Genomic DNA, 27,923 nt, shown 5'->3' with positions numbered 1-27,923 from the left:
CATATACAACAAAGTTACTACCTCCTCAGTGTTGCCTTTTGGTACTTGTATATGTACTCCATCTGGGGTACAAAAGATAGTACAATTTAGCTTACATAGCAGGTCCCGTCCCAGAAGGCTTATCGGGGCATCTGCTGACAAGAGGAAAGAATGTTCTGTTGTTATTGGACCTATGGTCACAGGTGCAGTATCTGAAATGGAAAGAAAGTTAGGTATTCCGGTAACTCCTACTGTTTTCAGCTTTTCCCCTGTTTTTGGGAGAAAAGTATAATTTATCAGAGAGACAGATGTACCTGTATCAACAAGAAAGGGAATGTTAGTTCCTGCAACGTCACAGTGCAGTACGGGTTCTTTGGCAGGAACAGGAGACCTGTGTGAAGACATTAAAGGGGTAATGTCACACATAACATCACTATCATCTAGTCAATCCTGCTTATTCTCTGTCTGCACCTGTTGTCTTTTTGGTTTCTTGCAATACCTTGCAATGTGACCTTTACCATTACAGTTATAGCATTTGAAATCTCTGTTCCTTCCATCACCATTCTTACCAGCGTCATTCTTTGATTTATTCAAAGACCACTCAGTAGCTGCAATTTGTAGTTGCATTAATTTTTCTTCCTTCTTTTTCTGAGCACTTTCAAGATTCCTCTCATGATGGTATAAATCATCTACTACAGCTGCAATCTGTGTGTTTTTCCAATGGGGCATTTTTGTAGTTAACCTGGTTTTTAGTACTGGCCTTAGCCCCTCAACAAAGGCTTGTATTAGTATAACAGCCACCTCAGGTACGGTAAACATGTCCTTATCTGCACTTTGATCTTTAACCAGTTGACTAAACCGGTGATAATATTCTCTTATAGACTCATTAAGTCCCTGTTGGATATTAGCTATTGCATTCCAAACAGGGGTTTGTTTAAAGGTGAGAAAATAGTTGTTACGTACTCTTGCCCACTGATCTGCTACCTCATCAACATTAAATGTAGGAACAGGACCAGCATAGCTGGTATCCTTTAAAAGTTCAACTACTTCAGCCGGAGTAAATACAGTATGCAGCACTTGTAATATATCTTGGCCATACATTTGATGAGTGTGAAAAAGCTTATCCAATACTTCCCATGATTTTCTAGGGTTCTTTTTATATGCCCCAACTTGCTTACTAATCTCAAACAAATCTGTACAGGAATATGGCTTTCTCATTTTCCAGGATGGATTTCCTGGACCCGTCATCTCCTGCAGAGGAAATAATTGTGCCTGAGATGCTGTGGGAAGGGCTATATTCCATCTACCAGTGGGCACGATATTATCAATACTGATGTTAGTATAATTCTTATCCACTAAGGCCACTTTCTCAGCATGCTGCTGCAAATCCTGATGAGGGTAAATGTTGCTGGCTCTAGCCTCTGCAACACCAATTTCTTCTTCCTTTTTCATTACAGGGGGACTAAATTTTACAGTCTCAACCTCTGTGATGGGCCGGACGCCTGACTGTGCAGCAGCTGCTACTTGTGAGGTAATAGGAGCAGATGGGGTTGCACGTGCTCGATCTAATATACTCTGAGCAATGCAGGCTATCATCATGTCATCCTCACAATCCATCATATTCATTAATCTAGGTTTGTTAGCAAAATATGATGGTGGGGCATTTGGCATAGGGGAAGTAATGGGTGCAGGAGGAACAACAGGAGTACCTACTGATGCAGCTCTTTCTAGCCAGTTACAATACATGGTTTTCTCAGCCTCAGTTGTACAGCATGATGAGATTGTTTTTAACAAAGGAACATCTTATGTTCCCTCTACTGGTAAATCAGGTAGTACAGACCTCTAGGGTTGAGCGAAACAGATCGGCCAATTTCAAAAGTCGCCGACTTTTGAGAAAGTCGGGTTTCGTGAAACCCGACCCGATCTCACTGTGGGATCGGGTCGGCCATCGGCGATCTTCGCTCCAAAGTCGGGTTTCATTTTTTATATATATATATATATATATGTCATTGAGACACATATATATATATATATATATATATATATATATTTATATTTACTTCAGCGCGATATATGTGAAAAGCCGGTAATTCAATTGCCGGCTTTTCATTTCTCCTGCCTAAACCCGACATAATATGAGACATGGTTTACATACAGTAAACCATCTCATATCCCCCTTTTTTTGCATATTCCACACTACTAATGTTAGTAGTGTGTATGTGCAAAATTTCGGCGCTGTAGCTATTAAATTTAAGGGTTAAATTGCGGAAAAAATTGGCGTGGGCTCCCGCGCAATTTTCTCCGCCAGAGCGGTAAAGCCAGTGACTGAGGGCAGATATTAATAGCCTAGAGAGGGTCCATGGTTATTGGCCCCCCCTGGCACCAAACATCTGCCCCCAGCCACCCCAGAAAAGGCACATCTGGAAGATGCGCCTATTCTGTCACTTGGCCACTCTCTTCCTACTCCCGTGTAGTGGTGGGATATGGGGTAATGAAGGGTTAATGCCACCTTGCTATTGTAAGGTGACATTAAGCCAGATTAATAATGGAGAGGCGTCAATTATGACACCTATCCATTATTAATCCAATTGTATGAAAGGGTTAAAAAACCACACACATGATTAAAAAGTATTTTAATGAAATAAACACACAGGTTGTTTTAATATTTTATTGCTCTCTCAATCCACCTGAAGACCCTCGCTTGGAAAAATAATAAACCAACAATATACATACCCTCTGATGAACTGTCACGTCCCATGAGGTAAATCCATCTGAAGGGGTTAAAATATTTTACAGGCAGGAGCTGTGCTAATGCACTCGCTCGTGCCTGTAAACCCCGGGTACTGAAAGGAAAGCTGGGTGATCTGTACTTACATTGAGTTGCGGTGAGGCGCCCTCTGCTGGATGTCCTCATGAACTGCAGCCTCGGAACTTTTTCCCACGTTCAAGGTCATATGAGGACATCCAGCAGGGGGCGCATCACCGCGAATAAAGGTAACTATAGGTCATTGACCTACATTTCCTTCATTCCCCGGGGTTTACAGGCACGAGCACAGCTGCATTAGCAGAGCTCCTGCCTGTAAAATATTTTAACCCCTTCAGATGGATTTACCTCGTGGGACATGACAGTTCATCAGAGGGTATGTATATTGTTGGTTTATTATTTTTCCAAGCGAGGGTCTTCAGGTGGATTGAGAGAGCAATAAAATATTAAAACAACCTGTGTGTTTATTTCATTAAAATACTTTTTAATCATGTGTGTGTGTGTTTTTAACCCTTTCATACAATTGGATTAATAATAGATAGGTGTCATAATTGACGCCTCTCCATTATTAATCTGGCTTAATGTCACCTTACAATAGCAAGGTGGCATTAACCCTTCATTACCCCATATCCCACCGCTACACGGGAGTGGGAAGAGAGAGGCCAAGTGCCAGAATTGGCGCATCTTCCAGATGTGCCTTTTCTGGGGTGGCTGGGGGCAGATGTTTGTAGCCGGGGGGCCAATAACCATGGACCCTCTCTAGGTTATTAATATCTGCCCTCAGTCACTGGCTTTACCACTCTGGTGGAGAAAATTGCGCGGGAGCCCACTCCAATTTTTTCGGCAATTTAACCCTTAATTTTAATAGCTACAGCGCCGAAATTTTGCACATACACACTATTAACATTAGTAGTGTGGAATATGCAAAAAAAGGGGGATATGACATGGTTTACTGTGTGTAAACCATGTCTCATATCATGTCGGGTTTAGGCAGGAGAAATGAAAAGCCAGCAATTGAATTACCGGCTTTTCAACATTATCGCGCTGAAGCAAATATTAAAAAAGTATGCTTCCCCATTGAATTGCATTGGGTTTCGTGTTTTGGCCGATCCCCGACCCCGACTTTTCAATAAGATCGGCCGATTTCACTCGACCCGACTTTTGAGAAAGTCGGGTTTCGTGAAACCCGATTCGATCTCAAAAAATGAAAAGTCGCTCAACCCTACAGACTTCCACTTATTCCATATGGTGTAAGCAGGTTGTCCATACGTATCAATCATATAAATCATTGGACTCCCTTATGAAAATTGGACACATTTAGTTTCCTTCTGAGGGGTTTCAGTAGGTTTTGCACAACGACTACTGATATTTCCCATAGTATTTTAATCTCGTGGAGTCACCGCGCCAGGAAACAAATGTGGGTCTCGTCAGACCAGCTATATTAGCTAACAATGTTCAGTCTTAAAGATATGAATGATACTAATATGGTTATTAGAACTTTAAATATATATATTCTAAATATTCAAGACGAACTTAGAAACTTACAGTACCCTGAAATTATATTCGTGAAAGAACAAGCAACTGTAAGGAAAATAGATAGACTTTAAACACTTTAAACACTTTCTTTTATCTTAATACTTATATACGTCTTATATGCAAACTTATAACTTTACAATAATTAAAAATTGATCACTTGGGAGAGTGGACATAAATATTAAACATAAAACGTACCTCAGGCGACACCAGACAGGATCAAGCAATTATCAGCAGGCAAAGTGGATGACCACATAAAACAGGAGAATCTCACCTGCTGCGTGCTTTTAGCAGCGATCCACTTTTCCGCCTGAGCCTTGCCGTGAAGATCCCCATGTGATGATCGCTGAGTCCCGGGTTTCGGCACCAGATAATAAGGAATAACTTCTCAGTCTCCCAAGGATGACGTCACAACCTTATGAGGGTTAAAAGGTTTATTGTAGCCACAAGAGCTCTGATCTATGATAGAACAGAACTAACTTCATTGTCTCGAGGTACAATTCTTATAGTAAATTCATAGGAGGGGGTACAGGTAGGGGGGACATAGGAGAATCATGAAACAACCAATCATTGTAAAGAACAAACATTTAACAACCAATCATCATATAACACGGTACTTTAAGCTAAATGCAAAAGATGCAGTATAAGTAATTTTGATGTTCAAGGTTGATACCCTAGACCATACTGACCTTAGGGTCAGCGTGACCAGGGCATACAGCTTTCTGTAAATACCACAGTAGCATCTGTCAACATTGTATCTTTGCTTAGTGATTGCTGATAATTTGAGGACATGGATTTTACTAGCTATAATCTAAGTTTTATTCTGTTTAAGAGGAATACTTAAAGGGAAATGGGAAAGGATTTAAAGGTGAGGTAGAATATGGTTTATTAATTTCCTTATCAAACTGTAGTGAAACACTTGGGGGTTCAAAGTTCTCACAACACATCTACATAAGTTCCTTGGGAGGTCTAGTTTCCAACATGGGGTCACTTGTTGGGGTTTCTACTGTTTGGGTACATCAGGGGCTCTGCAAATGCAACGTGATGCCTGCAGACCAATCCATCTAAATCTGCATTCCAAATGGAACTCCTTCCCTTCCGAGCTCTGCCATGCGCCCAAACAGTGGTTCCCCCCACATATGGAGTATCAGCATACTCAGGACAAATTGGACAACAACATTTGCGGTCCAATTTCTCCTGTTACCCTTGTGAAAATACAAAACTGGGGGCTAAAAAATCATTTTTGTGAAAAAAAAAAGAAATTTATTTTCATGGCTCTGCTGTCACTAGTGGGGGGTTTCAATGTTTAGGCACATCAGGGGCTCTCCAAATGCAATATGGCGTCCCATCTCAATTCCAGTCAATTTTGCATTCAAAAGTAAAATGGCGCTCCTTTCATTCCTGCCATGTGCCCAAACAGTGGTTTACCCCCACATATCGGGTATCAGCGTACTCAAGACAAATTGTAAAACAACTTTTGGGGTCCAATTTCTCCTGTTACCCTTGGTAAAATAAAACAAATTGGAGCTGAAATAAATTTTGTGTGAAAAAAAGTTAAATGTTCATTTTTATTTAAACATTCCAAAAATTCCTGTGAATCACCTGAAGGGTTAATAAAGTTCTTGAATGTGGTTTTGAGCACCTTGAGGGGTGCAGTTTTTAGAATTGTGTCACACTAGGGTATTTTCTATCATATAGACCCCTCAAAATGACTTCAAATGAGATGTGGTCCCTAAAAAAAAATGGTGTTGTAAAAATAAGAACTTTCTGGTCAACTTTTAACCCTTATAACTCCCTAACAAAAGAAAAGTTTGGTTCCAAAATTGTGCTGATGTAAAGTAGACATGTGGGAAATGTTACATATTAAGTATTTTGCATGACATATCTCTGTGATTTAAGGGCATAAAAATTTAAATTTGGAAAATTGCGAAATTTTCCAAATTTTCGCCAAATTTCTGTTTTTTTCACAAATAAACGCAAGTTATATCAAAAATTTTTTACCACTATCATGATGTGCAATATATCGTGAGAAAACAATGTCAGAATTGCAAAGATCTGTTGAAGCGTTCCAGAGTTATAACCTCATAAAGGGACAGTGGTCAGAATTGTAAAAATTGGCCCGGTCATTAACGTGCAAACCACCCTTGGGGATAAAGGGGTTAAGGATGTGGTGTTTTTCCCTCGTGGAATTGGCCCAAAACTGCTAAGGAATCCTTAAGTCAATGGGAATCCTGAAGTGCTATACACGTGAGCAGTACTTTTCCTTTCTGGATTTGCTGTGATTTTAAATCTGAAGCATGTTAATTCTTTGTGTGTTTCTAACGCTTTTTTCACCCACTGACGAGTGAGTCAAATACGCAGCAAAAATGCAAATATAAAAATGTTTGCGGTTTTGCTGCAGTTTTGCTTGCATTTTAACTCCAATGTGAGCATTTTGCTCCTATATCAGGTGTTTCCCGGTCTGTCATCTGTGTAACAGCATGAGAAACACTGATGGATCTGATCGGCGGTAAGACCATTACGAAAACCAGTCAGATTGTCAACATGACACAGCTGTGACTGTGACCGGCTGTAAAGAGCTTGATCTCACTTATGGCCCCATTGTTGTTTGAGAAAGTTTTCATGCAGCAGTGAAGTCAGTAAGTTTATTGGTGTTCATCAGGTGATGAACTTCAGTGAACTATTTCACTACAGCTCAGCGTTACAGACTGACACAAAAGCAATTAGCGCCTGTGTCAATGTGATCCTGCTGTCCTTGAGAGAGCTGTAACATCAGTGAATATGAACACAATTTCAAAATGGGGTCAGTAATGGAGGCATCTTATAGACGCCTCTACATTACTAACTCCTGAGCTTCACTTCAGCTGTCAATAAAAGGCTGACATGAACCTCCCAACTCTATTACCCCACTTGCCACCACACCAGGGCGAGTCAGGACAGCGAGCATCAGATTTGGCACATCTTATTGATAACCAAAACCATAACCATGGCCCTTTCCCAGGCTATTAATATCAGCTTGCAACTGTCTGTTTAGCCTTTGCTGGTTAGAATTTATAGGTGGACCCTACATCAATTTTTTATGGGGTTCCCCTGCAAACTAGTTAGTAAAAGCTATTAAGCTGATATCAATAGCGTGGGAACCTTTGGCTATCAGCTTCTTTCCATAATATTAACATGAGCCCTCAGCTGTCAGCTTTCTCTCTGCTGTTTATGAAAATTACAAGAGAGCCTATGCCATATTCTTCATTTTTTAATAAACAGCAAAATAAATGTCATTTTTAGAGCCCGCATATATAAACTCGAATAACCCCACGCATGTCACTGCTGCCAGGTATCGTGGTGCGCACCGAGTTCTGCCAGATACTGTTTGGTTACAGGCTATGTAGATTCATTCTGTGAAAGCTCCTACATAGGTTGGTGACAACATGGAACATTATTTTAACCCTTGGAATACCATCAGACCTGGGGTGAGTATATTGGGTTAATTTAAATGATTAAAGAATGTTTCTGTTTTCATTTAAATAAACTGTTTTATTATATCAGTGTGTGTGTATTTATTTAACTTTTTACTTATAGGTTTAGTAATGAAGGTGTCTGGCTGACACCTCTTCATTACTAAACATAGGTCTAGGTGTCAGTGACAGCTGCTGACACCAAACTTTAATCCCATTACCCAGGTGTGACTGCACCAGGGAATTGGAAGAGCCTGGGCTAAGTGCAAGAATTAGCGCTTCAAATATAAAGCACCATTTCTGGGGCAGCTGAGGGCTGGAATTTTTAACCTGGGACAGGGCAAATTAGCATGAAAAATAAGGGGTTGAACAAGGAAATTACATCACAAAACTTTTTTTCTTTTTTCAAATATCTGTATTTAGCTCCAAAAATATTCTTTGCTTTTGAAAAACGTGCAAAAATGCACCAACAACACGTGTATTTTCTGTTGTGTCTTTTTGCAAATTCCTAGAGATGCAAAAACATTTCTGCAATCAAGTACACAACGTGTGAACAAACCCTAAGTGTCTCAGAAAATTGCACCGCAAACAAAAACTTTATTTGCAAACTTTTGAATTTTTTTAACTATAATAATAATAATACAAATAATAATAAAAACAAATCTTTGAAAAATTGGTATTGTTTTGATAGAGCTTATTTGTAAAATCATGTTGTCAGGTCAATTTTTATCATACAATGAATGTAAAAAAAGAATTGCATTTTTTCCACAATTTCATCCCTTTTGAATCTTTTTTACCTGTTTGTCACTACATTGTATTGTAAAATTAATATCACCAAAAAAGTTAATTTATTTCAGTTCTTCAATACAAAAAGTGAAACTCATATGTTATATTGAGTCATTACAAACAGAGTGATCTATTTCAAGTGTTTATTTCTGCTAATGTTTATGGTTATAGCTTACAGCCAATGGAAACCAAAAGGCTATTATATCAATAAATTAGAATACTTTATAACACCAGCTTGAAAAATTATTTTAAAATTCAAAATGTTGGCCTACTTAAATGTAAGTTCAGTAAATGCACTCAATACTTGATTGGGGCTCCTTTTGCATCAATTACTGCATCAATGCGGCGTGGCATGGAGTCGATCAGCCTGTGGCACTGCTGAGGTATTATGGAAGCTCAGATTGCTTTGATAGCAGCCTTCAGCTCATCTGCATTGTTGGTCTGGTGTCTCTCATATGCCTTTTGACAATGCCCCACAGATTCTCTATGGGGTTAAAGTCAGTAGAGTTTGCTGGCCAATCAAGCACAGTGATACTGTTGTTTTTAACCAGGTGTACTTTTGGCAGTGTGGACAGGTGCCAAGTCCAGCTGGAGAATTAAATTTGCATCTCCAAAAAGCTTGTTGGCAGATGGAAGCATGAAATGCTCTAAAAATTCCTGGTAGACGGCTGCGCTGACATTTGTCTTGATAAAGCACAGTGGCTCTACGCCAGCAGATGACATGTCTCCCCAAACCGCAAAAAAAGGCAAAAAAATTACTTGGCACTCAATATTTGAAAAAAATTGATTCCTTCTTTATTGTACATCCAGACTAAATAAATTAAATGTTTTCGGTTCGTCATAGGACCTTCATCAGAATATTCTTATTGGAGAAAACTGTGTGTCATATGAAATTATGGGAATAAAGGTGGCTGTATGTGGTCTGGTGACGTTAATGCCAGCTGGACCTGGTTGGGCTATTCACATAACACTAGAGGGACAGTGCTACTTGAATATGCAAACAACTTGCAACAGGAATGGTGCTGCTAAGAGATGAACAGCACTCCAGAACTTGGCAGGAAACTTGCAAGGGGAATGGTATTTATTGCCCAGGTCCGTCATATGGCGACACCACCAGTGAGTGAGGGGGCTCTGGAAGAAGCCACATACAGACCATATACAGCTGCCTTTATCCCCATAATTTCACATGACACACAGTTTTCTCCACTAAGGATATTCTGATGAAGGTCCTATGATGGACTGAAAACATTTAATTTATTTAGTCTGGATATTCAATAAAGAAGGAATCAATTTTTTTCAAATATTGAGTGCCAAGTAGTTTTTTTGCCTTATTGTATGGGTTGGATACCCAACTTGAGCACCACCAGCAGTATTATTCCAGAGTGCCGTATTATTTATTTCCAATGGCTCCCCAAACCATCACTGATTGTGGAAATTTCACACTAGACCTCAAGCAGCATGGATTGTGTGTCTCTCCACTCTTCCTCCAGACTCTGGGACCTTTATTTCCAAATGAAATGCAAAATTTACTTTCCTTATGGATTGTGTCAATGACTGCCTTCTGGACATCTGTCAAGTCAGCAGTCTTCCTCATGATTGTGGAGCCTACTGAAACAGACTAAGGGACCTTTTTAAATGCTGAAACAAATTAACTTTTTGATGATATTCTAATTATGTGAGAAGTGCCTGTATATAGCAGAAAAAAAGGAGAATATCCTCCAGTGGTAGCCAAAAATATGAAAAATATAGTTAATTAATCACATTAAAAACTGTAGTAGCAGGTCACTAAAATAGATCCAATGACATAGGAGAAGCAGATCAACAAGTTTCAGCTTAATGCCTTAACCATGATTAAGGCGTTAAGCTGAAACTACTTGGTCTGCTTCTCCTATGTCTATGGATCTCTTTTAGTGACCTGGTACTACAGTTTTTAATGTGATTAAGAAACTATATTTTTTATATTTTTGGCTACCACTGGAGGATATTCTCTTTTTTTCTGCTATTTATCTCCATGTCCGAGAAGACTGCTAATCAAGGTTTGGTGAGATGACTATTCTTGTACCCCATATTTCCCTCTGTTTTTTAAGAATTGAAAAGGTATGTGTTAGGGTTGGCAGAACACACCGAGTATAAATATATGTAATAATAGGTGTGTTTGCAACCTGGGGTCCACCGTGCAGGAGAGGAACCTGCTGCTAGTAATTGGTGGCGCAAAATGGCAGTATTACCAAACTCTGTTACTTCACAGAATCGCTAGGATAGGGAAATGCTGTGCCCTGTTAACCTCACAGAGGAACACAGCTACCGAACAGAGCAAAACTGTGGTCATGCAGACAGCATAGCACACAAACAACTCCTCACCGGAGGTGTCGGTATTCTAGGGGCTTATTTCAGCCAAGATCTGAATCCAAACACACAAAACTCCTCACCGGAGGTGCCGGTATTCTAGGGGCTTATTTCAGCCAACCCTGACCTCATGCAAACATAACCACACAATAGCAAGGCTCAAAACATAGGTTGATGCTAGCGCATGGCCGTGCGGCCATGCGAACCTTTTATAGCTGTAGCAGACAAGGACCTTCCTAGTGGTCCAATAGGAGCTGCTACAGGACCTGAGCATGTGACCCCAGACCTCCAATGGGAGGTCGTCCTGTGGGCATGCTCAGTATAGGAAAAGCGGGACTTAGTCCCAGAAAGACCTGCTCACTGCTGAACATTGCTGGCTACAATGACAGAGCCTGGAAGGGCAATAGTAACCAGTCATCCAGTTTCAGCCTGAGCCAGATGCTGGGCCCAATGTCTCCGCTGAGCAGGCTCCACTGTGGCTGGAGGAGAATGGGAGACCGCAGCAGACATGGTTCAAGATTCCCCCTGTGCAGTGGTGGGAACTTGACACCTAACAGTATGGTTCTTGGAAAAAGATAAGGAAATACACAAACACTGATTTATTGTAAAAAAAAATGTTAACTCTTTTTGTTCATTTTTTGTTATAGAGACTTTCTTACAGTGTGGAGAATTCCATTGCAGATGCAGCAAAACTCTACTGGTTCTTCATTCGAATAGAGCAGTCTGGCACACCTGGCATTCTCATCACTTTGCTGATATATACAATGATTCTTATCATATCCTGCTCCATTCTTTACCTCTACTTGCTGCGGTAAGTTTACATAATTGGAGCAAGCAAACAAACTAAGCTTCTCATTGCCTAAACCATTTCCAATGCAGCAGAGCCAGCATTTGCATTATTTTATTGTGCTAAAAGAAGCAGGACAAATGATTTAAATCAGTAAGTTGATTTTATTCAGCCAGAATACTAAAAGCATTGCAAATGCTGCTGATTTTTAATGCATAAGTTTCGTGTTTTAATTGGGTTTGTCTACGTTTTGCTTAAAAATCACTGATACCATACATTGATATGTAATGGAATAAGAAATTCTAAAATGCCTCAGGACTTACCTTAGCCTACATGTTAAAGCCCCTCTAGGTGACATTGGATAATATTTGTCTATAAAATATGGCATTCGCTGCGTCACAGAATTAAATTTCGACTCAAAGTTAATCTTTTGCATATTGATCAGCTTATTTCTATAACCTACCTATAAAAGGTTGCACTCACTAATACTAGCCATAAACATGTCGCAGCTCTCAGTAGAATCTCTTGTGACTCCACAACTGAGTATTCATGTGTTTTCAATGATAAAAAAGAAGAAAGCCACTTCCAGACACCTTTTATCACAACTCTTGCAGCAGTGTATCACATAGAGAACAAAATGATCAAGCATTTGAATTCAAATTACCCAATCATTGTCTACCCAGATACCATCTATAGAGGTAAAGTTTGAAGTCACATACATATCAGATGGTTGGCCAATCCCACTTATATTAGTTGTAGATATGAGCAAACCGATTTGATGAAATTCAATAATCCTGGTGATTTTAAAGGCAACCTGTTACCCCCAAAATCGAAGGTGAGCTAAGCCCACCAACATCAGGGGCTTATCTACAGCATTCTGTAATGCTGTAGATAAGCCTCCGATGTATCCTGAAAGATGAGAAAAAGAGGTTAGATTATACTCACCTGGGTGGGTGGTCCGATCCGATGGGCGTTGTGGTCCTGTCCGGGGTCTCCCATCTTCATAGGATGACATCCTCTTCTTGTCTTCACGCTGCGGCTCTGGCACAGGCGTACTTTGTCAGCCCTGTTGACAGCAGAGCAAAGTACTGCAGTGCGCAGGCGCTGGGCCTCTCTGACCTTTCCTGGTGTCTGCGCACTGCAGTACTTTTGCTCTTCCCTCAACAGGGCAGACAAAGTACGCCTGCGCCGGAGCCATAGCGTGAAGACAAGAAGAGGACGTCATCGTAAGAAGATGGGAGGCCCCGGACCAGACCGTGACGCCCATCGGACCGGACCGCAGCGGGACCGCCCCTGGGTGAGTATAATCTAACCTCTTTTTTCTCATCTTTCAGGATACAGCGGGGCTTATCTATAGCATTACATAATGCTGTAGATAAGCCCTTGATGCCGGTGGGCTTAGCTTACCTTCGCTTTTGGGGGTGACAGGTTCCCTTTAAAAAATTTACGATTTGACTCACATGAATCAAATAAAGTGTCCTCCAGCTACAGAAGGTTAACATAATGTCAGGCACAAACATGTGGGCTTCTCCAAAATGCCTTGTAGCTATCATATTACATGGTACAGCGCAAGTTCAGGAGGAACAAACATAGCCTGTATATTAGTCTATGCAGGAAATGCAGCAGCCATTGAACAGTGATTTACTATAGAGTGAGGATGTCAGAGCTTACAGCTCAGTAATAAGAAGAGAACTATAATGTAGAATCATAGAATCATAGAATGGTAGAAATGGAAGGGACCTCCTGGGTCATCTGGTCCAACCCCCTGCTCAAAGCAGGATTCACTAAATCATCCCAGACAGATGTCTGTCCAGCTTCTGTTTAAAGACTTCCATTGAAGGAAAACTCACCACCTCTTGTGGCAGCTTCTACAGTAGATTCTTCTACAATGTGGCAGCCCTTCAGATATTTGTAGACAGCTATTAAGTCCTCTTAGTCTTCTTTTTTTGTAAGCAAAACATTCCCAAATCCTGTAACCTCATAGGACATGATTTGCAGACTGGTCACCATTCTGGTCGCTCTTCTCTGAACTTGCTCCAGTTTGATTATGTCTTTTTTACAATGTGGTGCCCAACACAGTATTGAAGATGAGGTCTGACCAAAGAGCAGTAGAGGGGGGATAATGACTTCATGTGACCTAGACTGTATGCTTCTGTTAATACATCCCAGAATTGTATTTGCCTTTTTTGCTGCTGCATCACACTGTTGACTCCTGTTCAGTCTGTGATCTATTAGTATACCTAAGTCTTTGTCACATGTACTGTTTCTTAGCCCTATTCCTCCCGTTCTGTATATGCTTTTTTCCTTTTTTTTATTGCCCAGATGTAGTACTTTACATTTTTCCCTGTTAAAAACCATTCTGTTAGTTGCTGCTCACTGCTCCAGTTTATTTATATCTTTTTGAATTCTATTTTTCTCTTCTATAGTATTAGCTATCTCTCCTAGCTTTGTGTCATCAGCAAATTTAATCTGTTTACCCTCAATTCCTTCATCTAAATAATTGATAAAGATGTTGAACAATACAGGGCCAAGGACAGAGGCCTGTTGTACCCCACTTGAGACATTCGTCCATGTATTTAACAAAAACTCCATACAGTGATGAGTTGCAGAAGTGAAGAGTATACTAGTCTGTGAATAATACAAAACTTCAATTGATAAGGGGAGTGAGATATGAACACAGGGAGAAACTCAATGTGATTGATCATTTGTCCTTCATTTGAATTACTATTGCACATTTTTCTTCATTTATAATGCACTAGAATGCTAGCACAATAGTTATTACTAGAGATTAGAAAAATTGACAAAATTCAAAATGGTCGATTTATGCTGATTTTACTGGTCAACCTCACAAAATATTTGCACATCTATTTTACCAGTCAACTTTGACATCTGTATATGCCACCCCAATACATCACTCAGTTTCAGATGCCAGTTTTTTGGACGTGTATCTATGTAGCATTTTTTATCATGTCGCCTTTAGCAAGTATGATACATTTTGTTAGAAAAATAGAAAAAATAATGTTTAAAAAATTTAGACATTTAACTGTGCTCATCTGGTTTTGCACACCTGGTTTTCTAGCCTAGTTTGACAACTGTACATGCCACATCTATACTGTTGCACATTTTTCTTTTGTAAATGTGCTAAAATTCTTAGAATTTCTTGTTACATCTTTTTTAGCAAGGGTTGAATAAATGGGGTTGAAAAGATTGTCAGAAGTTGGTTATACTGTAATAAAAAATATATGGTACAAAAAAAATGGCATTGACAATGTCAATGGAGGGGTTGTATAAAAAAAACACTGTGGAGGAATCTGGCAGCAAAACTGTAACCACCACCCAGCACGTGCCATACTGGCAGTAACAGTACCAAACATAGGTCACACTTTGCCTGTTTTGCCTCTGGCAAGTGTATTAGTCGAGAAAGAGTCTTTCAGTCACAGAAGGATGATATTACCTCTGACAGAAACACCGGTTGGAATCAGTGCTCAGAAAGGACTGTCTGATCTCAAATGACAAATTTTTATACCTTTTTTATTTTGATGAGTCTGGTGAATTTGAATTTCAAAAGATTCAATCATCTCTAATTGACAGGTTTGGATAACTTTTATTATTATGTGTATGGTTTATTAAGTATTTTTATACCTCCTTAAGAACTACAAAAGCCTAAGTAGCAAGGGAAGAGAGTAATAAATAAATTAAACTTACAATTACCTCTCAGCACAGGCACATATACAGTATGTACCAAAATATTAAAGTCCTTGTCACCCTGCCTGGAAATTAGGTGGTCTTTAGGACAGTTAGTAAACAGAAGAAGTGGACTTGTAAAATGATAATTCATGATGCATAGAAATATAAAGCTAAAAAAATTATTTTTATGATTTCTATGCATTTACTGCACTGGACTTAGGTTGTAATATGTGCAGATGGTGCACCCTTTCAAAGAATAATGTAAATATATTTTAGACTATTTCATGTATTCTCCAATATAAATATTCTATTTTATTAAAGTAGAGTAATTATCCCTTTTTTCCTTGTAAAATTGAAATTCACAAGTATTCCTGTTCCCTTTGATGTTGAATAGCATAGATTAATTTCTAATGTGCATTTCATAAATAAGTACATTTTATAATATTTAAAATTAAACTGAGAAATCCCTTTTCACCCATATGTCTAAATGTGAAAAATAAGGCAGATTGTTACTATAATATCAAAAGCTTTCAGATTTGATATGCACAGCATTCATCCTTTACTTTGAAATATACATTGAAAATCCTGTTTACTTCAGCGGTGGTTGCTAAAAGGATAAAGGATGACCAAAGGGAGCCAAATGCAGACCAAAAATTCTGAAGTACACAACATTAAAGATATCTAATCAAGTAAAATCAACAGCATTAAACAGTTTAACAGAATGTGAATCTGTAGTAATAAGTCACTATTATATCTGGTTAATTGAATCAGGCAGTTCTACGATGTGCATAGAATTATGTATATTTTCTATATAATACTACATGCAAATTAGATATAATTTATGTGAAACGATAAAAAATATGAACATACAAATATACCTCATCTATATGCTTGTAGTTTTCACATAAGCTTATAGTTCAGATACTGTAAATATTGCAACTATATATACCAAATAGAATAGTTACTTACAAATAAAAAATGTGTAGAAATATTATCCATTGTTGCCCACTTTACTATATATTGGAGACATGGCCACTGGCCAGGACAAAGTATTTTGGAGCCAGGTCAGTAAACAAGCTCTGACAACCACTTCCACTTGAATTGTTACCTTTTTAACAAAAGAGTATCAGCAATAGTAAAAAAAATGTGCACCTTGAGGCTATGTGCCCACGTTGCAGAAATGCTGCAAAAATGTCCACAGTGTGTCCACAACTCCCTGCTCCTGGTAAAACGCATGCGGAATTCGCATGCATTTTCCCGCAAAACACAAGCGTTTTGCAAACGTCTTTAGCTTAGAGAATGCTTGGGTTTTCCAAGCGATTGGAAGCATCGCTTGGAAAAGTGACTGACAGGTTGGTCACACTTGTCAAGCATAGTGTTTGACAAGTGTGACCTACTTTGTACTATGAATCCTGCCTATGCAACATTAATAGTAAAAGATAGAATGTTAAAAATTATTAAAAAAAGTAAAAATATGGTTATTCTCACCTGCTGGTGGCCCCCAATCTCCTCAGCGGCGCTCCCGGTACGCGACGGACCTTTGTGACTTCACGGTCGCACCACTGAGAGGCGGGAAGACTCCGGGGGCCATGAGAAGGTAAGTATAGTACAGATCAAAAGTTTGGACACACCTCATTTAAAGATTTTTCTGTATTTTCATGACTATGAAAATTGTAAATACACACTGAAGGCATCAAAACTATGAAATAACACATGTGGAATAATATACTTAACAAAAATTGTGAAACAACTGAAAATATGTTTTATATTCTAGGTTCTTCAAAGTAGCCACCTTTTGCTTTGATGACTGCTTTGCACACTCTTGGCATACTCTTGATGAGCTTCGAGAGGTAGTCACCGGAAATGGTCTGTCAACAATCTTGAAGGAGTTCCCAGAGATGCTTAGCACTTGTTGGCTCTTTTGCCTTCACTAGCGGTCCAGCTAACCCCAAACCATCTCGGTTGGGTTCAGGTCTGGTGACTGTGGAAGCCAGGTCATCTGGCGTAGCACCCCATCACTCTCCTTCTTGGTCAAATAGCCCTTACACAGCCTGGAGGTGTGTTTGGGGTCATTGTCCTGTTGAAAAATAAATGATGGTCCAACTAAACGCAAACCAGATGGAATAGCATGCCGCTGCAAGATGCTGTGGTAGCCATGCTGGTTCAGTATGCCTTCAATTTTGAATAAATCCCCAAAAGTGTCACCAGCAAAGCACCCCCACACCATCACGCCTCCTCCTCCATGCTTCACGGTGGGAACCAGGCATGTAGAGTCCATCCGTTCACCTTTTCAAAGACACGGTGGTTGGAACCAAAGATCTCAAATTTTGACTCATCATACCAAAGCACAGATTTCCACTGGTCTAATATCCATTCCTTGTGATCGTTAGCCCAAACAAGTCTCTTCTGTTTGTTGCCTGTCCTTAGCAGTGGTTTCCTAGCAGGTATTTTAACATGAAGGCCTGTTGCACAAAGTCTCCTCTTAACAGTTGTTGTAGAGATGTGTCTGCTGCTAGAACTCTGTGTGGTATTGACCTGGCCTCTAATCTGAGCTGCTGTTAACCTGTGATTTCTGAGGCTGGTGACTCGGATAAACTTATCCTTAGAAGCAGAGATGACTCTTGGTCTTCCTTTCCTGGGGAGGTCCTCATGTGAGCCAGTTTCTTTGTAGCGCTTGATGGTTTTTGCCACTGCACTTGGGGACACTTTCAAAGTTTTCCCAATTTTTCGGACTGACTGACCTTCATTTCTTAAAGTAATGATAGCCACTCGTTTTTCTTTACTTAGCTGCTTTTTTCTTGCCATAATACAAGTTCTAACAGTCTATTCAGTAGGACTATCAGCTGTGTATCCACCAGACTTCTGCTCAACACAACTGATGGTCCCAACCCCAATTATAAGGCAAGAAGTCCCACTTATTAAACCTGACAGGGCACACCTGTGAAGTGAAAACCATTTCCGGTGACTACCTCTTGAAGTTCATCAAGAGAATGCCAAGAGTGTGCAAAGCAGTCATCAAAGCAAAAGGTGGTCACTTTGAAGAACCTAGAATATAAGACATATTTTCAGTTGTTTCACACTTTTTTGTTAAGTATATAATTCCACATGTGGTAATTCATAGTTTTGATGCCTTCAGTGTGAATGTGGAATTTTCATAGTCATGAAAATACAGAAAAATCTTTAAATGAGAAGGTGTGTCCAAACTTTTGATCTGTACTGTATATCCCTATTTTTTATTTTATTTTATTATTTACATGAATATGGATTCCAAAGCCTGAAGGACAGTTTCCTGTCCTCTAGATCCTGGGTACCATCCGCACATGAAGCGCTCACTTTATGCATTGTGGGCATAGCCACATGCGTAAAGTGAGCATTTCAATGCAATCCTATGGATGCGGAATCGCCGTGATTCTGCAGAGATAATGAACATGCTGCGGATTTTACTGTTAAACGATTCCGCAGCAGGAAAATACGCAGCATGGACACAGCAACAGCGGAATCCCATAGGACTGCGTGGGAATGCATTTTTTAAGCGATTCTGCTGCGGCAAAAAATGCAGCAGAAATGCATAAAAAAACGCAACGTGGGCACACAGCCTGAGGGTGAGGCTTCACAGGGGGTGCAATTTCACTGTTAGATTTAGGAATCACTCATTTTGTGAACAATTTACACAATTCCAGGGACAAATAGAGATATTCATGCAAGATATCGCTTAACAGTGATTGAGGCTGTTTGGTTTAAATTAAGGTTTCCAGCATTTGATGAATACCCTAAGGGAAACAAACGGTTTGGGGATTAGACCCGGTGACCTGTTGCTTCGAGAATATTTTTTCTGATGATGTATGGCCAGTTTCTTTCCCTGTCCGAATGCTGATTCTTCTTTTGTTATTATTCCCCCTGGTTTTCTCATTTCCATGTGTTTTCCATTTGACCATTTTGGTTTGCCCTATCACTTTCTGGGTGGGGATATAAATAGTATCCCTTCTCTGCACTTCCTTGCTGGCTATATTCCCTGGTGGATGTATATTTAGGTGTTCTAGCTTTTCATCTTAGGGGTTTACCTTACTGGGCATCAGTTGTATTCTTGCTGCAAGTTGGTTTGCTTTCCATCCCATCAACTTTTCTTTTGACCCCTCTTAGGTTCTTGGGAGGTCTTTCTTTTATTATTATTATTATTTATTGTTATAGCGCCATTTATTCCATGGCGCTTTACATGTGAGGAGGGGTATACATAATAAAAACAAGTACAATAATCTTAAACAATATAAGTCATAACTGGTACAGGAGGAGAGAGGACCCTGCCCGCGAAGGCTCACGATCTACAAGGGATGGGTGAGAATACAGTAGGCGAGGATAGAGCTGGTCATGCAGCGGTTTGGTCGATCGGTGGTTACTACAGGTTGTAGGCTTGACGGAAGAGGTGCGTCTTCAGGCTCTCTTTGAAGGTTTCGATGGTAGGCGAGAGTCTGATGTGTTGTGGTAGAGGGTTCCAGAGTAGGGGTGATACGCGAGAAAAATCTTGTATACGATTGTGGGAAGAGGAGATAAGAGGGGAGTAGAGAAGGAGATCTTGTGAGGGTCGGAGGTTGCATGTAGGAAAGTACAGGGAGACTAGGTCACAGATGTATGGAGGAGACAGGTTGTGGATGGCTTTGTACGTCATGGTTAGGGTTTTGTACTGGAGTCTCTGGGCAATGGGGAGCCAGTGAAGGGATTGACAGAGGGGAGAGGCTGGGGAATAGCGGGAGGACAGGTGGATTAGTCAGGCAGCTGAGTTTAGAATAGATTGGAGGGGTGCGAGAGTGTTAGAGGGGAGGCCACAGAGCAGGAGGTTGTAGTAGTCAAGGCGAGAGATGATGAGGGCATGGACTAGGGTTTTTGCAGATTCTTGGTTGAGGAATGTACGGATTCGTGAAATATTTTTGAGTTGAAGTCAGCAGGAAGTGGAAAGGTCTTGGATATGTGGTTTGAAGGAGAGATCGGCGTCAAGGATTACCCCGAGGCAGCGAGCTTGTGGGACTGGGGAGAGTGGGCAGCCATTTACTGTAATGGATAGGTTCGTTGAGGGGGTTGCGTGAGATGGGGGAAAGATGATGAATTCTGTTTTGTCCATGTTAAGTTTCAGAAATCTAGCGGAGAAGAAGGATGAAATAGTGGACAGGCATTGAGGGATTCTGGTTAGTAGGGAGGTGATATCTGGTCCAGAGATGTAGATCTGTGTGTCATCAGCATAGAGGTGCTACTGAAAGCCATGAGATTCTATGAGCTGTCCCAGGCCAAAGGTGTAAATGGAGAAGAGCAGGGGCCCTAGGACTGAACCTTTTGCCTTTTATTTTTGCTACTCCTTAACCTTTACCCTTCTACCTTATTTGAATGTGTCTTAGTTTCTCATTATTTCTCCAGACACTTTCCTTTCCCCTTGTTGGTAGTGTTTTGTGGCCTCCCCTCAGGGGCTATGAGAAACCCCTTGACAACATTTTAGGGAGCCAGGTTCGAGGTGTGTTTTTTAGTTGTACGGTCAGGGTCTTTCTAGTCTGTACAGGGACCAGTTACGTATATGTGTGGTGTTTACCTGGTGTGATTATGAATACATTCACAACAATGCCATGACGACTTTTCGCATCCAGAGCTTGTTTCTGCATAATTCCCTCTTTTCCAGTCTTCTGTAGCACAACATAACACAATAATAAGAGTATTATTTATAATGTCCTCTTCATGAAAATATCTGTCTATACTGTGCCCTAAATAAACCTCTCATGGTACAGGCTTTCCACACTGTCTGCCCGTATGAGCTACACCCACCACATGGACTGCCCTTATGAGCAACAGTATGATCACCACACTGTCTGCCATTATCAGCTATAACTGAAACACTGTCCACACTTATAAGCTATAATCACTACACCGTATGTCCTTATGAACTCCAGCCTATTCCATAGATGTCCCCTCCTCAATGTTTTCCCTTACACTCTCTATATGTACACACTTTCCCCTCACCCTACCAAGTCCTCTCCATACTATACCCCATTTCACAATCCCCACTATCCATATCCATACTCACACTATACCACGCTGTTTTCTCTAAACAGAGCCCCCTTCTCACCACAGCCCCCCACAGCATAATATACAACACTGCCCACTATAAAGTTTGGTCACCACAGTCCCCTATATAGTATGATGTCCCACCCAGGGCCCTGACGAAGAAGGATCGCATCCTTCGAAACGCGTTGGATTGGATAATCCACATACGCGCCCGCCCACTAGCTGTGACGTCACACTGTTTACTACGCCCTTTCCCAACGCCGCCACCGCTTCAGCGTTGCTTCTGGCCGGGGCACGCCAGAAGTTAGCGGCTTCCATCCGACTCCCACGTCCCTCTAGCAGACCTGACTCGCGCGGAGCGAGTCAAGCTCTCCTGATCCCACAACCTTGCAGCGGTGAACCGGACTCCCAGCACGAGGAAGATCCGCAGCTACACCACCTTATCGGCACCTAGTAAGTACATGTGTACAACTACTGCAAGCCATATATCTGTCCATCTTATGTTTTAGTACTACTCTCAGGGGATTAGCTAGCCCCCACACACAAGCGCAGGTGATATACTATCGTTTCTCCTCCTCACAGTATAATATCCATCACAGTCTCCCATACAGTATGATATTCACAACAACCCCAAATATACAGTATGAAAAAAGCAGGGTCCCTATACAGAATATGATGTCCATCACAGCCCCACCCACAGTATGATGTCCCCCACAACCTCCTATACATTATGATTTCCAAAACAGTCCCCCATACACAGTATTATGGCCTTTAAAGCCCCTCATACAGTATGATGGCTCCCACAGCCTCCTATACAGTATGACAGACCCAACAGTCACATAATAATAATCTTTATTTATACAGCGCCAACATATTCTACAGCGCTTTACGGTTTAACAGTTTCAAGCACAACAGTCATAAGTAGGGTTGAGCGAAACGGGTCGATCATTTTCAAAAGTCGCCGACTTTTGGCTAAGTCGGCGTCTCATGAAACCCGATCCAACCCCTGTGCTTGTCGGCCATGCGGTACGCGACTTTCGCGCCAAAGTCGCGTTTCAATGACGCGAAAAGCGCCATTTCTCAGCCAATGAAGGTGAACGCAGAGTGTGGGCAGCGTGATGACATAGATCCTGGTCCCCACCATCTTAGAGAAGGGCATTGCAGTGATTGGCTTGCTGTCTGCGGCGTCACAGGGGCTATAAAGGGGCGTTCCCGCCGACCGCCATCTTACTGCTGCTGATCTGAGCTTAGGGACAGGTTGCTGCCGCTTTGTCAGAAGCAGGGAGAGCGTTAGGCAGGGTCCACTAACCACCAAACCGCTTGTGCTGCAGCGATTTCCACTGTCCAACACCACCTTCGGTGTGCAGGGACTGTGGAAGCTATTTTTTTTTTTTTTCCCCTCAGCGCTGTAGCTCATTGGGCTGCCCTAGAAGGCTCCGTGATAGCTGTATTGCTGTGTGTACGCCACTGTGGAAACCAACTGCTTTTTTCAAAGCACATATCCTCTTGTTCCTTCCTTTCTGCACAGCTATCTTTTTTGTTTGTCCACACTTTTTATTTAATTTGTGCATCAGTCCACTCCTATTGCTGCCTGCCATACCTGGCTTAGATTACTGCAGGGAGATAGTAATTGTAGGACAGTCCCTGTTTTTTTTTTTTTTTTTTTGTGGGAGATTAAGATTGGCATTTCTGCTACAGTGCCATCCCTGTGTGTGCCATCTCTCACTGAGTGGGCCATAGAAAGCCTATTTATTTTTTCCGTGATTTGTGTTCTAAATTCTACCTCAACACAAAAACACTACATCAATCAGTGGGAGAAAAATATTGGCCTCAGTCAGGGCTTGTGTGCCACTGCTGTGTGTGCTATCTCTCATTCAGTGGGCTATAGAAAGCCTATTTTTTTTTTTTTTTTTTTTAATATTATTTGGTTTCTAAAGTCTCCCTGAAAAAAAAAAAAAACCTAAAAAAACAGTGGGAGAGTAATATTGCCCTTTCAGCTTGTGTGCCAGTCTTGACTCCTGGGTGTGCCACCTCTCTCTCTCATTCAGTGGGCCATAGAAAGGCTATTTTTTTTTTTGTTTTTTTTAATATTATTTGGTTTCTAAAGTCTCCCTGAAAAAAAAAAAAAAAACATAAAAAAACAGTGGGAGAGTAATATTGCCCTTTCAGCTTGTGTGCCAGTCTTGACTCCTGGGTGTGCCACCTCTCTCCCTCTCATTCAGTGGGCCATAGAAAGCCTATTTTTTTTTTTTTTTAATATTATTGGGTTTCTAAAGTCTCCCTTAAAAAACAAAAAATACATAAAAAAACAGTGGGAGAGTAATATTGCCCTTTCAGCTTGTGTGCCAGGCTTGACTCCTGGGTGTGCCACCTCTCTCCCTTTCATTCAGTGGGCCATAGAAAGCCTATTTATTTTTTTTTTAAATATTATTGGGTTTCTAAATTCTCCCTTAAAAAACAAAAAATACATAAAAAAACAGTGGGAGAGTAATATTGCCCTTTCAGCTTGTGTGCCAGTCTTGACTCCTGGGTGTGCCACCTCTCTCTCTCATTCAGTGGGCCATAGAAAGGCTATTTTTTTTTTTGGTTTTTTTAATATTATTTGGTTTCTAAAGTCTCCCTGAAATAAAAAAAAAACTTAAAAAAACAGTGGGAGAGTAATATTGCCCTTTCAGCTTGTGCGCCAGTCTTGACTCCTGGGTGTGCCACCTCTCTCTCTCTAATTGTGGGCCATAGAAAGCCTTTTTTTTTTTTTTTTTTTTAAATATTATTTGGTTTCTAAAGTCTCTCTGAGAAAAAAAAATAAATAAATTAGGTGGGAGATTAATATTGACATTAGTGCTTGAGTGACAGTCCTGCGTGTGTGTCATCTCTGTGATTTTGTGCCACAGAAAACAGAGTGTGTAACATTGTGCCTGATTTTCCTTGTGGTCTCACCAACCTGTTAAGGGATATTGAAATCATACTGAAGTTATAGCTCACCGTGTAAGTTGTTTGACAGCAACAAATAAAGTTACTTTGGTTAAGATTTTAAAACAATGAGGAAGTCTGGTGCAAGAGGTCGTCGTGGGCGTTCATTGTCAGCTGGTAATGATGGTAGTGGTAGTGGAGCATCAGGTGGTCGTGGGGATAAAAATATTCCACCTAAGTCTGGAGCTGTGGAGCCAGTTTCGTCGTCAGGCTACACAAGGCCTCGAACGCTCTCTTTTCTGGGAGTAGGAAAACCGCTTTTAAAGGCGGAGCAGCAACAGCAAGTTTTGGCTTACATTGCAGACTCAGCCTCTAGCTCTTTTGCCTCCTCTTCCGAAACTGGTAAATGTAAAAGCAGCGCGTCGCTTGTGGATGTTCACGGTCAGGGACAAGTCACTTCCTTGTCCTCCTCAGCAAAAACTACAACAAGAGAGAAGGATGCAGCAGGCGACACAACGGGTCACTCCATGGAGCTCTTTACACATACCGTCCCTGGCTTAGAAAGTGAAACATTTAACAGGCCATGCCCATTACAAGTATATTCTGACATGGAGTGCACTGATGCACAGCCACAGCCAGAGTACTATGCTGCTCCTTTGACTCAGACCACCACATTGCCCTCTCAGGGTACAGATCCACAATCAGACCCTGATGAGACTATGTTGCCCCGCCACGAACGCTATACCACCGACCGACACAGTGACACAGACGAAGTTGCACACGAGCTCGAAGAGGAGGTAATAGATGACCCAGTTATTGACCCCGATTGGCAGCCATTGGGGGAACAGGGTGCAGGCGGCAGTAGTTCAGAAGCGGAGGTGGAGGAGGGGCCGCAGCAGGCATCAACATCGCAACAGGTTCCATCTGCCGGGCCCGTATCTGGCCCAAAACGCGTGTCAAAGCCAAAACCTGTTGGAGCACAGCATTGCCATCCGGTTAAAGCTCAGTCTGCAATCCCTGAAAAGGGATCCGAGTCTAGGAAGAGTGCAGTCTGGCATTTTTTTAAACAACATCCAACTGATCAGCGCAAAGTCATCTGTCAAAAATGTTCAACTAGCTTAAGCAGAGGTCAGAATCTGAAAAGTCTAAATACTAGTTGCATGCATAGACACTTAACCACCATGCATTTTCAAGCCTGGACTAACTACCAAACGTCCCTCAAGGTTGTAGCACCCTCGGCCAATGAAGCTAGTCAGCAACGCAACATCCCTTCCGTCACTGTAAGGCCACCATTTTCCGCACCACCGGCAGTATCTGTGCAGGTTTCTTTGCCAGCCAAAAGCAGTCAGGGTCAGGGAATCACCAGTTTTGTAGGAGGAAATATTGCATCTAGGGCACCGGCGGAAACAATACCGTCTCCAACCGTCTCTCAGTCTGCCATGTACACCGGCACACCCGAAAGTTCCACGATCTCCAGCTCTCCAGTCCAGCTCACCCTACATGAGACTCTGGTTAGAAAAAGGAAGTACTTATCCTCGCATCCGCGTACACAGTGTTTTAACGCCCACATAGCTAGACTAATCTCGTTAGAGATGATGCCCTACCGGTTAGTTGAAAGCGAAGCTTTCAAAGCCCTGATGGAGTACGCTGAACAACGATACGAGCTACCCAGTCGACACTTTTTTTCCAGAAAAGCCATCCCAGCCCTGCACCAGCATGTTAAACAGCGCATCGTCCATGCACTCAGGCAATCTGTGAGTACAAAGGTGCACCTGACTACAGATGCATGGACCAGTAGGCATGGCCAGGGACGTTATGTGTCCATCACGGCACACTGGGTGAATGTGGTGGATGCAGGGTCCACAGGCGACATCAATTTAGGGACAGTTGTGCCTAGCCCACGGTCTAGGAAACAGTTGGCTGTAGGCGTTCGCACCCCCTCCTCCTCCTCCTCCTCGTCCTCCTGCAGAAGCTACAGCTCTTCCACAGAACGCAGTCTGCCAACCACTCCATCGGCAGATGACACTGTTGCACACCAGTTGTCCCATTATGGGCCAGCTACTGCCAAGCGTCAGCAGGCTGTATTGGCTATGAAGTGCTTGGGCGACAACAGACACACCGCGGAAGTTATGTCCGAGTTCTTGCAACAAGAAACGCAGTCGTGGCTGGGCACAGTAGATCTTGAGGCAGGCAAGGTAGTGAGTGATAACGGAAGGAATTTCATGGCTGCCATCTCCCTTTCCCAACTGAAACACATTCCTTGCCTGGCTCACACCTTAAACCTGGTGGTGCAGTGCTTATTGAAAACTTATCCTGGGTTCTCCGACCTGCTCCTCAAAGTGCGTGCACTTTGCTCACATATCCGACGTTCGCCTGTACACGTCAGCCGTATGCAGACCTATCAGCGGTCTTTGAACCTTCCCCAGCATCGCCTAATCATAGACGTTGCAACAAGGTGGAACTCAACACTGCACATGCTTCAGAGACTGTGCGAACAGAGGCGTGCTGTTATTTATTTGTGGGAGGATACACGGGCAGGCAGTAGGATGGCAGACATGGAGTTGTCAGGTGTGCAGTGGTCTAACATACAAGACATGTGTCAAGTCCTTCAGTGTTTTGAGGAATGCACACGGCTGGTTAGTGCAGACAACGCCGTAATAAGCATGAGCATCCCCCTAATGCGTCTGCTGATGCAAAGTTTGACGCACATAAAGGAGCAGGCGTCTGCACCAGAGGAAGAGGAAAGCCTTGATGACAGTCAGCCATTGTCTGGTCAGGGCAGTGTACAGGACGAGGTAGCGGGCGAAGAGTAGGTGGATGACGAGGAGGATGATGGGGATGAGTATATTTTTAATGCCGAACCTTTCCTGGGGGCACAGGAAATTGGTTGCGTGTCACGGCCGGGTTCTGGTTTTTTGAGGGACACAAGTGACGTAAATTTGCCTGCAACTGCCCCTCAACCAATCACAACCGGAGATTTGACAACTGGAACTTTGGCCCACATGGCGGATTATGCCTTACGTATCCTAAAAAGGGACACACGCATTACGAAAATGATGAACGATGACGATTACTGGTTGGCCTGCCTCCTTGATCCACGCTATAAAGGCAAATTGCAAAATATTATGCCACATGAGAACTTGGAACTAATATTAGCAACCAAACAATCAACTCTTGTTGACCGTTTGCTTCAGGCATTCCCAGCACACAGCGCACGTGATCGTTCTCACACGAGCTCCAGGGGGCAGCAGACTAGGAGTGTTAGGGGTGCACACATCAGAAGTGGCGTTGGACAGAGGGGTTTTCTGACCAGGTTGTGGAGTGATTTTGCTATGACCGCAGACAGGACAGGTACTGCTGCATCAATTGAAAGTGACAGGAGACAACATTTGTCCAGTATGGTTACTAACTATTTTTCATCCCTTATCGATGTTCTCCCTCAACCGTCATTCCCATTTGATTACTGGGCCTCCAAATTAGACACCTGGCCAGAATTGGCAGAATATGCATTGCAGGAGCTTGCTTGCCCGGCAGCAAGTGTCCTATCAGAAAGAGTATTCAGTGCTGCAGGTTCAATATTAACCGAAAAAAGGACTCGTCTGGCTACCCAAAATGTTGACGATCTAACATTCATTAA

The 27,923-nt window shown here is 41.8% G+C and overlaps 1 protein-coding gene across 2 annotated transcripts in view; it reads left to right on the top strand.

Annotated features, from left to right (window-relative positions):
• Positions 1-27,923, top strand: part of LOC143782428 (uncharacterized) — a 150,625-nt gene that overhangs the window by 13,720 nt on the left and 108,982 nt on the right. Inside the window, exons 1-3 of one of the 2 annotated variants that reach the window (XM_077269845.1) lie at positions 1,204-1,314; positions 1,437-1,510; positions 11,508-11,671. In XM_077269845.1, coding sequence (XP_077125960.1) covers positions 1,469-1,510; positions 11,508-11,671 — 206 coding nt within the window. In that variant the 5' untranslated portion in view covers positions 1,204-1,314; positions 1,437-1,468. Of the gene's footprint in view, positions 1-1,203; positions 1,315-1,436; positions 1,511-11,507; positions 11,672-27,923 lie in introns of those variants that run through there. The other variant, XM_077269844.1, reaches the window with a different exon arrangement.

The sequence above is a fragment of the Ranitomeya variabilis genome, chromosome 6 (assembly GCF_051348905.1).
Source record: "Ranitomeya variabilis isolate aRanVar5 chromosome 6, aRanVar5.hap1, whole genome shotgun sequence".
Lineage (NCBI taxonomy): Eukaryota > Metazoa > Chordata > Amphibia > Anura > Dendrobatidae > Ranitomeya > Ranitomeya variabilis.
This window is presented reverse-complemented; position numbering and strand designations above follow the sequence as displayed.